The 14,982-nt window shown below is 38.1% G+C and overlaps 1 protein-coding gene across 1 annotated transcript in view; it reads left to right on the forward strand.

The window, feature by feature from the left end:
• The first annotated feature begins 8,349 nt into the window (after positions 1-8,349).
• The window catches only part of MARCO (macrophage receptor with collagenous structure), a 54,205-nt gene continuing 47,572 nt past the window's right edge, over positions 8,350-14,982 (forward strand). Inside the window, exon 1 of the mRNA XM_027854673.1 lies at positions 8,350-8,526. Within this exon, the coding sequence (XP_027710474.1) occupies positions 8,418-8,526 (109 nt within the window). The 5' untranslated portion in view covers positions 8,350-8,417. The remainder of the gene's footprint in view (positions 8,527-14,982) is intronic.

Genomic DNA, 14,982 nt, shown 5'->3' on the forward strand with positions numbered 1-14,982 from the left:
CACACACACACACACACACACACACACACACACACACACACACACACGTTCTTAGAATTCTTGACGGATTCAATTGTATCTAGAAGACATAGATCTTACCATCTAGACATTTCCCCAATTAATGCAGATATATGGTATTACCTGATATATATGGAGCTCTCAAACCACACTCCTAGGGTGATAGTAAAGAGCCGCAGAACCAACTTCCAAAACGAAAAGCAATGAAGATTGCATCTGAATAGCCTTATCATTATGGACTTAACCTATATGAGAAAACCTATTCCACCTATCACCTCTGAGGAAGCACAGTCACAGTATGCAACAGGAAAATCTAGACAAAATGCATTGCTTCTCTGGTAGATTTCCTTCGTGTGTGTCATGTATGCGGGGGGCTTGGGGACTGAGATGGGGAGGAGGGAGAGTGTTCAATATAACAGTAGAAATATCCAGAAAGAGAATAATTAGGAAAACTTCCTGGAAGATAATATAATCATACTCTTCCCAAACCCCAGAGGCTTGCTTACCTGGTTCTAAATTTCAATTCTCAAACTCAAAAGTCATCTGAAAGCAACAAAATTGCAGTCAGCCTAATACTTTACTGGCATCAGTCACTACTCTTCTTCCTCAAATATTCCAGTTATAATGGAGCCCCCACATGCTGGTAATGGAGATACAATTCAGTTCCCTTGCAATTTCCTCCCTAGTCATGGTGCTATTCTGGGTTGGGCTAGACTCAGATCAATCCTCTGGTAACCTTAGGTTTGACATTGGAACAAAATGAAATACTGTTAAGTCATTTGACTGTTAACTAAAAGAGATTGACTTAGCCATTGCCTTGAGTTTATTTAGCTGACTGCTTGAATTAACCATCCTCCTCCACCAGCCAAGCAGTAGAGCCTTAGAGCTCCTTGTGAGTGCATTGTACTTAGGTAATGAGGAAATGACATCAATAGTCTGAACCTTTAGTCCTCTAGGGCAGCTAGGTGGCAGAGTGGATAGAGCGGATAGAGTACCAGGACTGGAGTCAGGAAGATTTCCTGAATTCAAATGTGGCTAGCTATGTGACCCTGGGCAAGTCACTTAACCCTGTTTGCCTCAGTGTCCTCATCAGTATAAAATGGGCTGAAGAAGGAAATGGCAAACCACTCCAATATCTCTGCCAAGAAAACCCCAAATAGGTCACACTCAGACATGACAGAAAAATGACTGAACAACAATTAGTCCTCTAAGTCAATCAAGTCTTTAAAGTCATGATACCTTTCAAAGAAAGCCTAATTTGCTCCTACCATCCCTTTGTGGCAAGGTGCTTAAGGTCAGCTAGGGTTCTTTTGACACTTAAATGACTTTAGTGCTGTTACTGCCCAACCTTGATCTTTGGTATTCAAGAAGCGTGATTCAGGCAGGACTAAAAGAGAAAGAAAAAAAACTAAAACAGAAACTGCATAAGCAAAACAGTATGATAGTTCTCTGAAGGAGTGATTGAATTTGGAAAGGGTCACAGGAAGGACCAAGTCCCAGGTCAAAAGATTAGACTCATGGAGTGGGTGTTGCCAAATCTTTGCCATTCACCCAGAAACACTGGGACTCCAGCAAAGATGAGACATCTCCTGAATAGTCACTGATCCTCATTCCAGACCAGAGTTCTTTCAGGTACCCTCACTTACTTGATGTTCCTTGGCCAACCAAACAGGGCCTCTCCTTTCCAGGGATGGAATATAAAATCATTGCCCCTAGGATACTCTGAGGGACTTCTTCACTTCTTCTGTGGGGCTGGCTAGCCATTTTTACTTCCCCCTTGATGCCAGAAAGCAAAACCCCTTCACCAATGACAGGTATTGGTTCTACAAGCCTTCCCTGTGGAGGAGTTACACCGTGACCACTGGGAACCATCCTGGCAGCAATGTGGAGGGGGCTGATCAGTCTTACATTAATTGCAGTAATCAATGTGCTACTGTAAGTTTGCTTTTGCCACTGCACATGCCAGTACAATTCATCATCAGGCTGCCACTGTCCCCTTAGCCAGGGTCAACTGTTACCTCATGAGCCAAGGCAGGATGATTATCACTTCTAGGCCAACAATTTTAATTCTCAAAAATTTGATCCCTCTAGGATGCTTTGAAGGTAAACTGAGCTCTGATGAAATCCATTGGTATAACATGGAGGTTCAAATTTCAAGTCTGGAAGGCCCAGCAAAGATAAACGGTCCAAAACATAATTTACTAAAATTATCTTCAAGCTAGAGCTGTTAAGAGAGCACAGAACAAACTCATATTGTCTCTTATGGCTGAATGGACACAGATAGTTTACTGTGTAATCTCCCAGGAGTAGAGGGTGAGGTGGAAGACAGAGTTCATCATAAATTCTGTTCCAGGACAAAGCATTGCTTGAGCTGGGTACCAATAAGCTGCCACTACTGCCTAACTCTGCCCTCCCATGCTGAGGGAAAAGATCTAAAACAACCCAAAAAAACAGCAAAGCCTCTAAACCAGTATGTGGTCTTTATTTCTCACGTGAAAGCAGTAGCAACTTCTGCTGGACTTGAGGAAATGCTCCTGGGCCCTGAGTTCTGTGTTCTTCTGGGGATCCTCACTGGGGGCAACCGAGAGAATTAATTCATTGCACAGAGATCAAGGGTGAGAATGGAAACTTTTTCAAACTGATGCAGTGAGCCCCTGTCTGTCCTAAGTTAATTAAATGAGGTGTAATTGGCACATTTGCCCCTATCCCCCATTCCAGAAATATCTCTGAGATAGTAATAATAATAACCAATATCTATATAGCACAGTGCCAGGAACTGTACTAAGAACTTACAATTATTATCTCACTTGATCTAAGCAAGTATAGAAGATAATCTCCATGTCTCTTAAGGAAACAGCTAGCCTAGTTTGCATGAGGGAATGGATTAGGACGCTGTTCCTACTACAAATGCTAATAGTATAGCCCTAAACACCTTTTAAGGGACCTTAGCTTCTTGTTGACTTGGAATCTGAACCTACCTGGGACCACTACATACCTAACTAAAAGGAGAGAAGTAGGATTTATGGTCCCAGAGAACATTGCTGTGGGAGGAAGGGGGGAGGGGGGGAGGCATGAGGTTACTCTCCATCCTTTACCACCATATACATCTTTCTTTCTCCCTCTCCTTTCACTGCTCTTCCCCATCCCATTTCCTCCTGCATATCATTCTGTAACCCTTGGGTCAAAGGGCCTTTTGCATGAAACTCTTTATTGGTGGAAATCAATGACAGGGGCTGGCAAAGTTTGTGAGAGTAGGAAAGAAGAGAGATCTAGGCTTTTCTGGCTTCCAGTTTCAAGAGAGAAGATGAAACATACCAATACCTCTCTTTAGGTCACTGAAGAGAGAGGAAAAATTCTGGGAAGAAGTTAACATGTAGAACTTGGATCATATCCCTATTGCTAGCTTACTACACTAGAAACTTCAGGGTATTTCTCTTTGGGTAAGATGTGGAACTCTCTCTCTCATGGTTGAGTTATCTTCCCAAGGGAGACCTCATTCAATCCATGTTGTTTGGTATATATTCTCATACACAGTCAATCCTCAACTTTCATGGGGGTAATGTACCTAGAAAATGGCAATAAAGTAAAAAATATGAATGTTGATACATTGAACCTATGGGAAATGGGGGGTTAGGTTCCTGTGACCACCAAAACTTTTGCTAGAGATTGCTGAAAATACACTTCTCTGAATACAATTCTTTATGACAAAACATTAATTTTGATAATATGAACCTTTCCTAGCATAGTAACTATGAAATAACCCATAAAATGCAATATACTAAATAAAATTTATAACATGAAAAACATATTTCTCACTAGTAATTCCCTAGAATTCTGTGACCTTTTGTGCTAATATCTGAATTTTAAAATTTGATTCACTTTTCATAACACATGAACTCTATAGTATTGTAAATACTGTACAGCAAATAAAATTCTTAAAACTAAAACATTTTTAACCTGAATCTTACTTTCTACTATGTCAGAAGGCAGTGTGAGGGCGTATATATATATATATATATATATATATATATATATATATACACACACACACACATATATGTGTATATATATACATATATACATATATGTATATGTGTGTGTGTATGCGTGTATGTGTGTATATATATATATATATATATATATATATATATATATACTGCTATAAACCCTCTACATTGGCTGCCCTCCGAAAACCAAGGGAGAGGTTGCTGGGACCTTAGTCGCTCTTGTTGGAATATGCCAAGGCTGGTGAGGTCTTGACATTTTAAAGCCCAAAGGACTTGCATTATGCTTTGGGGGCATAGTTACAACACAAAACTTGTTTTAAAGGCAAACAATGAATATATGCAATGAGTGCATGGGAAGTTCTTTATAACAGTACAAGACCCATGAAACTCTTGGTAGGATCCAGCAGCTCCACAAAGGTAGTTCTACGCTTTCATAAAGTTGCATATTTGGTCACAAGGGAAACTAGTAGAGACTTCAGTACAGTCCATTCCTACTGCTGGATACACAATTAAAAGGACAATATCCAATTAAACTTCACTGATGATGAATTGTAGCACCTTTTTTTTCTACCATGTTAGCAATTTAAATATCTTAGTATTTTTATGAAAATAGTTTTGACCTCTTGGATCCCCTGAAAGGGTCTACAGGACCCCCAGGTATGTCTGGTCTTGTTCTGAGAACTGCTGCTTCAGAATCTGTCTTCCTTAAATATCCTCACCCAAAGCAGACCTACATTGAGTGGCTTATTCCTTCTGCCTGGATTACAGTTGAAGATCTGGGTTAGCTGGTTAGCAGTTACTTAACCTGAGTACCACAGGGGTTCTAGGGAAATTCTCTTCCTAGAGAAGTGAAAAGTTCCTAATTATTTAAGTATCAGTAGGGGAAATTTCTCCAGGAGGAGTTTCCTAGATCCCACACAGGTGCTTTCCTAAACCTGAAGGAACTTCTCCCTTCATGAATAGCTCTGGTATGTGTGGGCATGGTAGCTTACACAGGTCAAGCCTTTAAGGTAAGATCCCTTGAGATCATGATTCTGTGATTTGTGCATCCCTCCCCACCTCCTTCTCTGACCTTACAATTAGGACATCTCTAGGACACAATCCTTGTGGGTCCCTAGGTAGCATGATGTTGGACATTCAGAAAATTTACATGAAAATGCCCCTAAAAATGGGAGGGATAATTAACATATTGGATGATAGAATCAGGATCCAAAAAACATTTTGACAGGCTAGAGCATTAGGCTGAATCTAATAAGACGAAATTCAATAGGGCACAGGTAACAAAGGTTAAAGGTGACAGAGACAAGATTAGCAGTTGTTTTGAAAAAGCTTCGGTGATTTTAGTGGACTGCAGTGTGGCCATCAAAAAAGCTAATATGATCTTCAGAGAGGCATAGTTCCTGGGGATAAAGAGATGACACTTCCACTGTACTCTGCCCTTATGTATGGTTTAGAACAGTGGTGGAGAACTTGCAGCTTCAAGGCCACATGTGGCCTTCTAGGTCCTTGGCTATGGCCTTTTGACTGAGTCTAAGTTTTACAGAACAAATCCGTTTATTAAAGGAAGTTTGGATTCAGTCAAAGGGCCATACTTGAGGACCTAGAGGGCCACATGTGGCCTTGAGGCCACAGGTTCCCCACCCTGGTTTAGAGGCTCCCATTTCTATTCAAGTTTAATACCACTGGTACAGAGTACAGTAGGGCTACAACATCCTTCATTCTGGATATCTTGTTTCTGTTAATGCAGCCTAAGATAATGAAAATCTTGTAGTGAACAGAAGAGATGTTTTTCTTCACATTGTGAGGAGAAAAGCCAGTCCCTCTCTTTTAGGTTGTATGGGTCAGAAGAAGATCTGAGCCACTATACAATGATCCAAACAGTCCTTTCCCACAATGCCGTAGGTACAATGAGCACATACAAAGAAGATGGAGAGAGGGGACTCTGAGGAAGAGAAACAACCATAAGGAAGACAACTTCTAGGATATGGCTGTGATAATGAACCTGAGTTGATGGCAGAGGATGGAGGCAGCTGCAGCCAGTCTAGCAGTGAACTGAGCCAATGCCTGAAGGTATACAACACTCTAGTGCTTGTGTGACCAAAGGGTCTGGGTATTAATTCCTTCACTGTAATGTACATGCATTGTAATGAATCTTTTTCTAAATTCCATGCTTTGTTAGGTTAATGCTTGAGTGGGAACTTGATACCCCTAGGGGAAAGTTAGAAATGGACAAAAATCAGAAACAAAAATATTAGAAGGTGAAGTCTGAGAGAGGCCTTTGGAAGGTATGGATCATGAAGATCAAAGAGTTTGAGGTAATAGTGAGGTCAGGGCTGTGATCATCCCTTGGTATGCCTGAGGGGGAAGGAAGATGGAGGTCTTGGAAATTCAGGACATTGATAAACTGATAAGTCAAAATGTTTGAGGCCAAACCAGCATGTATTTTGAAGTCCCTGAAATCGAGGGCAAAAGGTTGTTGGGGCTAGGGGAAGAAGGAGACTGTAAGTTGGATATTGGAAATTGTTGAGAAATGAGAGAGAAAGACCTGGAGGTCAGCAAATTCAGAAATCAGAGCCAAAAGGAAGTGTCCTGTGTGCTTCAGATAAGTGCAAAGTTAAAAAGTGATAATCATTCCTGTTTCACTTCCTCTATTTGGAGAACGTTTCTGCTCATTCTAGGACTCTGGGCTTGCTATAAAGCAATCGTGACAAGAGATAGACTAGATGATAAAGGTGGGGATGGAGTCAACCTCAAAAGAAGAAAAGTTGATGAGTGATGATAGCAGAGAGATAGTTTGGAAGTGAGACTGAGGAGCTAGGAGGTTGTCTACTCCTCCTCCTGGTCCAGTTTCTGGGGCCAGGGGTGGAAGTGGCAGGATGAGACGAAGAGCTAGCAGAATTGGAGAGGATGGTCAGGGATTTAGTGTTTTCTGGAGAAAGCCAAGATTCCATTATGTAGACTGAGCTGGGTAGGGATAAGAGTAGGGGAGAGACAAAAGGAGAAGACAATTTTCCTTTCTATAGGTATTGACTCTGAAGCATGAGGATAGGGAAGTGGAACCAGGAATTTTTCCACCATGGAATGGGGATTGAGAAACAATATGGCATCATGAAAAAAAGCTGGCCTTGGAGTCAGTACAACCTGGGTTCAAGTCCTGCCTCTGACCTATGCTGGCTAATTCACTTAACCTTTCATTGTTCCAGACAAAATCTTATGTGGCATTTAGTTATAGAGTAGTTGCTCATTTGTATTGGTAGAGGTCGTTTCCTCAGTAGAGAAGTTCCTATACCCATGAAATCACAGGTTTAGATTCAGCTGTCCTCCCCACTTTCCTCCTGGTGACACAATGGAAGAAGTGCCAGTCCTGGAATCAGGAAGACTCATCTTCCTGAGTTCAAATCTGGCCTCTGACACTTAACTGATGTGTGACCCTGGGCAAGTCATTTAACCCTGTTTGCCTCAGTTTCTTCATCTATAAAATGAGCTAGAGATGAAACTGGCAAACAACTCCAGTTTCTTTGCCAAGAAAACCCCAAATGAGGTCACAAAGAGTCAGACATGACTGAAAACAATTGAACAACAACAAACAACAAAATCCTCTTTTAAGGATAAAATATCGAGAGAAAAAAAGTTCCAGAAGTTGAAAAATATTTACCAAATGAAATATTTAATGAGGAGAAAGATAATAGAGGCTGGGTGAGGGGAGGAATTACATCTTTAGTTTCACTAGTATCTAATTGAAATTTAATATTTCCTTTAATTATTTGAAAAATGTTATTCTGAGAAGGGGTCCATAGGTTTTACCAGACTACCGAAGGGATCCATAATAGAAAAGAAAAAAGAGCCTTGCCCAAAGTAGGCACCAATAAATGTTTGTTGAATTGAATTCAATCGAAAGAGAGAATAAGCTGAAATGCTCAGGGAAGGCTTTAAGGAAGAAGCGAGAAATGAACTGGGCCTTGAAGGTAAGATTGGGGTCAAAAGAGTAGAGGCAGAAGTTAGTTCCATGGTCCATTCAGTCTAACATTTAATTTCTGATGGGGCAGGTTGGAGGAGATGGTTTCCCTCCTTGATGTTGATCGTGGGGAGAAGGGGTCTAGGATGTACCCAGAGTATTATCACTCACTTTTTTTAACCAGCTGCACTGGCCAGGACCTACACATGTGGACAGGTCATTTTTGAGAAATGGTTAATTTGGTTTGTGTTAGGAAACATTTTATACATTCAGAAATCACAGCCAAAGGGAAATGCCCCACCCCATCTCCACCCCTCACCAATGTCTGTAATAGCTGCAATATTAAACAGGAGGGGTAGTCATTCATTTTGTGGTTCCTCTAGGGGAGAGCATTTTTGCTAACTCTAGGACTTTATGCCTACTATAAAGCAACAACAATGGAAACTCAAGAGGGTCTTAAGGAGGAAGAGGTCATCTGTAACACCAACAGATTGGCAGCTGCAGAACAAATGATGTTTTCTTCAGTGGAGACCTTTGAAATCAGTGGTAAAGTACTCTTCACTGTTAATGCAATCCAGGGGCAATGCAGTCATTTCATTATCCATATAAGAATGGAATATTTGATTGGGAAGACTGAATTTGCACTGCATATTCAGCGATTAGAAATTCGGACTTTTTGCAGATGAATTTTTAGTATGGTTCATTCTGGAATTTTCTGGAAGGCTATTAATAGCTGCATTACCTATTTAGCATCTTCTATTTCTTTTTTTTTTTTAATTCAAAAACTGCTTCTATTTTTAAATGGTATTCCCTTACAAGTGAATTATCCAGCCTCTACTGTCTTTCTCCACATTAAATATTTTACTTGGTAATTTTTTTTAACTTCAGAAACTTCTAGAACTTTTTTTTCCCTTAATGATTTATTCTTAAAACAGGACAGTTGATTGCATTTTTGAGAGAAGTGGCAGAAGAAAAGAGGGTAGGACACATGAGTCTACACCTGTGATTTAACGGCTGTAGGAACTTCCATATTGAGAAAACTACCTCTATCGATACAAATGAGTAGCTACTCTATAACTAACTGCCTTATAAGGTATTGTCTGGAGCAGTGAAAAGTTAAGTGACTTAGCCAGTATGGGTAAGAGGCTATACTTGAACCCAGGTTATCCTGACTTCAAGGAATGCTTTTAAAACTACACCATGCTGATTAAATATGAAAATAAGCTTCTAAAGTTGAAATGATTCAAGAGAACTAGTTGTGAATACTGAAGTTTAAATTTTCATTAAAAAATCAAGAAACTTGGACTGGAGACATATATTGAACATTGACTCCAGAGGAATAAAAGTCAAATGTACCTCTCTCTTCTCCCCAGAGAAAGGGTGAACTATAGGTGCAGAATGAGTGATATGTTTCCAGATATGATCAATATATTGATTTGCTTTGCTTAGGTATGTGTCTTTTTTAGAACTGAGGGTTGTTTTATAATGGGAAGGGAGGGTTCAAATGAGTTCTTTTTTATATTTTATCTATTTTAACATTCATTTTTAAAATTTTTGAGTTCCAAATTCTCCCCCTCCCTTGAGTCCCTTCTTCATTCATTGAGAAGGCAAGGAATATTATATCAATTATACATGTAAATACAGTTCAAATGAATTCTTTAAAAAAAACCTCAATTTTACCTGATTCATTTACTCTATACAATATTGCATAGATGATGTTTTAAGAAAAATAGATTTTATTAATGCTTTTTGTCTTCACATCACCATTATTTCACATAAATGTGTTTTGAAAAGCTTTCCTCCAGTGAGTTTTCTGTTTTCTTGGTCTGAATTCTCATTCTTGAACATTAGCATAAGAAACTTTTCTTTCAGACTCCCCTACACACCCATTGTACTTTTCTAGAAGCATTGTATTCTGGGATGTTTGCAGAATCCCATCCACTCCTTCAATATTTATTGAGTCTCTGGGATTACAGAACAACAGATTTTAGAAATAAGGAAAACTTGTAGTCAAACAGCTTCATTTTCCAGATGAAGAAACTAAGATGGGGGAGATGAAGTGAGTTGTCCTAGGTCATACAGGTAGCTTACCAGGTGTAATTATACTGTGAGGATTACAATGAATAAGACACAGTCTCCACACACAACAGGGTAGGGAAGGAAGAAAAACATTTGTGATGTATCCTAATCAAGTCAAAGGTTAACAATGAAGGGAAAATAATTCCTGTAATCTCTCAGGAAGAAGACAGCCTACGGAAGGAGTGAGGAGGCAAAGGGAGAGATAAAAAAAGGAAGCAGGGGGAGAAACTTGGTTTCAATGGTGGGAGTGGGACAACATTAATGAATTCTCCTATGAAAGAAGAGAGATATTCTATAAAGGGAGATGAGGACCTTACAATGGATATTATCTGCAGGGATTCAGTACTTAGAAAAACCACTCATCTGTCTCAGGAGAAGGGGGATAACTGACAGAAGTCCGAGAAAGCATGGACCTAGGGATAGATGAATTACTGGTTCATCTCAGAGTCCTTCAGCATCAATTCAGAGCACATTCTTCCAGGATTGCTTCTGTTATTTGCCCAGAGGGCAAAACCAGGAGAAATGGGTCAAAGCTGCAAAGGAGCAAATTTCAGTTTGGTGTCAGGAAAGACATCTTAGCTATTAGAGTTGTCCCAGAATGAAATACGTAGAGAAGGGGTGGGTTTTCCCTCTTTGGAGATCTTCAAGCAGATGCTGGATAACTGGATTTCTTGATACAGTTTATAAATTGGACTAAATAGGTGCGATGGTTGCTTCCAACTCCCAAATTCCACAATTTAGAGATGCGAGAAGCTCCAAACATATTTCTCTCCCTCCTCTCCTTCCCCCCACTTTATTCCCCATACTTCTAAGTTGCCATCAAGTTAAAAGGGAAATAGAGGCAGAAAAGCTTACCCAGGTCCAGAAGGCTTGTGGCTCACCATTCCCTGCTGGGGCTTGTGGTCATAGTTGTAATTTCTTGTAGAAGAAAAGGAATTGGATTTGGAGTCAGAAAATGGGAGTTTAAATCCTGTCTCTGTTGCTTACTAACTATGTAAACTTGAATAAGTCATTTAAAGTCTTGGCCTCAGTGACCTCATCTGTAAGATAAGGGAGATAAGCTCTAAGGTCCTTTAAAGCTCTATATTCTATGATCCTAAGCAAAAACTGTTTTTAGAGTAGAAAGCTCTGTAACCAAGGTGAAAAGTTAGTTAGCCAGTCAGCATCCCTAACCCCAGTCAACTGCCTGGACAATATGTGCCTTTGGTTACAAAAGGGACTGAGGAAAGAATACAACAGTGGGATCTACTTGGGTTGTGTGCTCATTATAAAATAACAATAGAATCTAAGGACTGGAAATAAATAAGCATTTATTAAGCACCTACTATATGTTTATATGCGCAATACTGTATACATTATCTCATTTGATCCTGAAAACAATGCTGGGAGATAAGTGATACATACTGTTGTCCCCAGTTTATACTCGAGGAAACCAGAGGTTAAGTGACTTGATGATGGTCCTACAACTAGGAAGTGTCTGAGTGCCAGATTTGAACCCAGGTCTTCCCAACTCCAAGGCCACCCCTCTATCTACTGCACCACCTAGTTGCCTCTAGGCAGGGGCCTCAGAGGTCGTCTAGTCCATCTTAATACCTAAACAGAAATCAACTCTGAAGTTTCATCTCACATCCAGAAAAATGGAGAAGATGACAAAAGGAAGAAATAATCAATGCTAGGTAGAATGTAGCAAGATAAGCCTTTTAATATATTGGTGAAGCTGTGAGTTGGTCCAGTCATTCTAGAAAACAATTTGTTTCCTCTTCTCCTATGTTCCTCTTGCATTATTGCTGTTGCTGGCATTTCTAGGCAACATCAAATAACAATTGAAAGAAGAGACATGCTTGCTTTATTCTTGTATTTATTGGAAAAACTTCTAGTGTTTGTACATTGCAAATAATGTTAGCTTTTGATTTTATGCATATATACCACTCATTTTCCAAATGATTCCTTAAAGCCTATGCTTTGTCAGGTTTTTGGCATGAATTAGTGTTGTATTTTGTCAAAGGATTTTTCTATACCCAGTGACATAATCATGCAGGTCTATTTTTTTTTGTTTGTTTGTTTGTTTTGGGGTTTTTTGGCAATCAGGGTTAAGTGACTTGCCCAGGGCCACACAGCTAGTAAGTGTCAAGTGTTTGGTCTGAGGCCGGATTTGAACTCAGGTCCTCCTGACTTCAGGGCCGGTTCTCTACCCACTGTGCTACCTAGTTGCCCCATGGTTTGTTTTTAATATGATTGATAATATTAATTGTTTCCCTAATTCCAAGTTATCCTTGCATTCCTGGTAAAATCCAACTTGGTCATAAAATAAATTTTAAAATACAAAATTATAATCTTCTTGCTAGAATTTTATTTAAAAATTTTGAATCAATGTTACTGTTACTCACCTATAATTTCCTTTTTCTGCTTTATATCTCCTTGGGTTAGATAGTAAGACTATAATTGTCTCATAAAAGGAGTTTGGTAGAGTGTTTTCTATCACAATTAATGAGAAAAATTATCATTTGTGTTGCATAGATAATTATTGTTCTTTAAACACTTTAAAGACCTTGCCTACAAATTCATCTAGACTAGGGTTTATTTCTCTTTCCTTTGGTAGTTCCTTTATGATTTGGTCATTTTCTAAGATTGAGTTATTTAAGATTTCTATTTCATGCTTTTTTGTTTATTTATGTTCTTTGACCCATTTCTTTTTTCCAATTGCTTTTGTTCTTAAATATTTCTAGTAGTTCCATATAGATCTTGGCTATGAGATGCTTTTCAGAGTTATTTAATATAAAGTTTTTTCTCCATTGACCACTTTCCTTCTCATCCTTGCTGCATTAATTTTGTTTATGCAAAAGTTTTTTTTCAATTTTATACAACCTAAATTATCTATTTATCTGTTATAATCACCTCTATCCTATGTTTGGTTAAGAATTTATCCCTAAAAAAAAAAGAATTTATCCCTAAATATATCTGTGAAATATACCTGATTTAGCCCATTACACTTTGGGTCATCTCTTATTTAGAAGTTTTTCTTACATAGAGATTCAAACTGATTTTTTTATAGCTTGGCTAATACCCAATAACATCAAATTACTAATCTACACTCTTCAGGTATAGTCAATCAGAGACTATAAATCCATTCAAATCTGCCATCATGTTATACACTTCTCAAACTCATGAAGAACTTTGTCAAATGTGTTGCTGGAATTAAAATGGCATTGTTTCAGTGTACTCTTTCAATAACTCATTCAAAAGAAGGAAGTGTGATTAGTTTGGTCATAATTTTATTCTGATGATCACCACCTTCACTTTGAAGTATTAAAAAAGTTCTCCTTAGAACAAAATTCCTTGAGAGAGGTGGGAAATTCAGAGTAACTTGTGATATAATTTTTGCCACAGCCAATGCATGGATTTGTTTTGTTTAACTATGCCTAATTGTTATTTTAAAAAAATTTTAAATGGAAGGGGGAATTTAGTATAGAGATGAAGACAAGCATAGTAATGAAAGAAAGAGAGAAAGGAAGGAAGAAAAGAAAAAAGAAGGAAAGGAGGGAGGGAGGGAGGAAGGAAGAAAGGAAGGAAGGAAGGAAGGAAAAGAGAGAAAGAAAAAAAGGAAAGAAGGAAAGAAAGAGAGAGAGAAAGAAAGGAAGGAAGGAAGAAGAAGGAAGGAAGAAAAAAGATGAAGGAAGAGAGAGATAGGAAGAAAGAAAAGATGGTCAGTGTAGTATTTTTTTAATGTACAGGAAAAAAAACAGAAGGAGGTTCAGAAGGAAACACAGACTAACAAAATAGGTTTGAAACTAGCATGTTGAATTTATATTTTTATATTTATACTTTTCAATATTTATATTTTTAAAATTCAAGTTGTATATAATAGGGATTCAGGGTTCTATGTGCAATTTTCTTATGCTGTTATTCTTTATAGAAATGCTAATGTTTAAGTTCAGAATAACAAAAGGAGTTATTTTAATTTTAAAAAGAATGTAAATTTGAGCTGCATGACTCTTTTATTGTCCTGGTATCCCTAATGCCTTAGCACAGTTCCTGGCACATAATCGGTATTGAATTAATACTTGTTTAATTGAATTGAATTATTTAAAAATTCATTCTAGAATTTTATTGACATTAAGTTTACTAGTCTCCTAGTTTCTGACATCTATCCTATATCCTCTCTCTGAAAATTGGTACATTTGCTTAACTGTAGTCTTCTGGCACATCTTTCATCTTCTATAATTCTTTAAAGATTACTGACAGTTGTCCTGAGATTATATTCTGCAGCACCTCAGTACCCTGGGGTATAGTTTGTTTGGGCCAGGAAACTTGAATTTATTGAACATAGCTAAATGTTTTCTGAATCTTTTCATCTAATTTGGGCTCTGATTCTCTCTTAGCCATGATTTTTATATCTTTTATAGTTTGAAAAATACTCTCTATGAAGAAGATAGAAACAAATTAGAATTAAATAGTTCTTTTTTGCTTGCTCTATAATTTGCTAATTAATGCTCCATGCAATGGAACTATCTGTCCCTTCTTGCTTCAACAGGACTTTTCAAAATATTCTGAACTTAACAGACACTAAATAAAACACATATTTCTATATGCAAAATAGAACAAAAAAGAATATACATAAAATTGCAAATCTAGGATATAGAGCTTGCTTTTCCTTTTAAGTATATAATAATTTCATGTGTAACTTTCAAAACTGTCCTACTAGTCTGTGTTTCCTTCTGGTCTTCCTTCTGTTATCTTCTGTGCATTTTTAAAAAAATGTTTCAATGACCCTCTTTTCTTTTGCTTTTTTTGGGGGAAACCTATCTGTTGCTAGGCCTTCTTTCCATCTCACTTCCCTTCCAATTCAATTAAATTCAACAATAATATAATATAATCACTGACCTTGAGAATATCAAAAATGGCAACTGACTCAGAAGGTCAGAA

The sequence above is a fragment of the Vombatus ursinus genome, unplaced genomic scaffold, assembly GCF_900497805.2.
Source record: "Vombatus ursinus unplaced genomic scaffold, bare-nosed wombat genome assembly UNPS02010548.1, whole genome shotgun sequence".
In the NCBI taxonomy this organism is placed as follows: Eukaryota; Metazoa; Chordata; class Mammalia; order Diprotodontia; family Vombatidae; genus Vombatus; species Vombatus ursinus.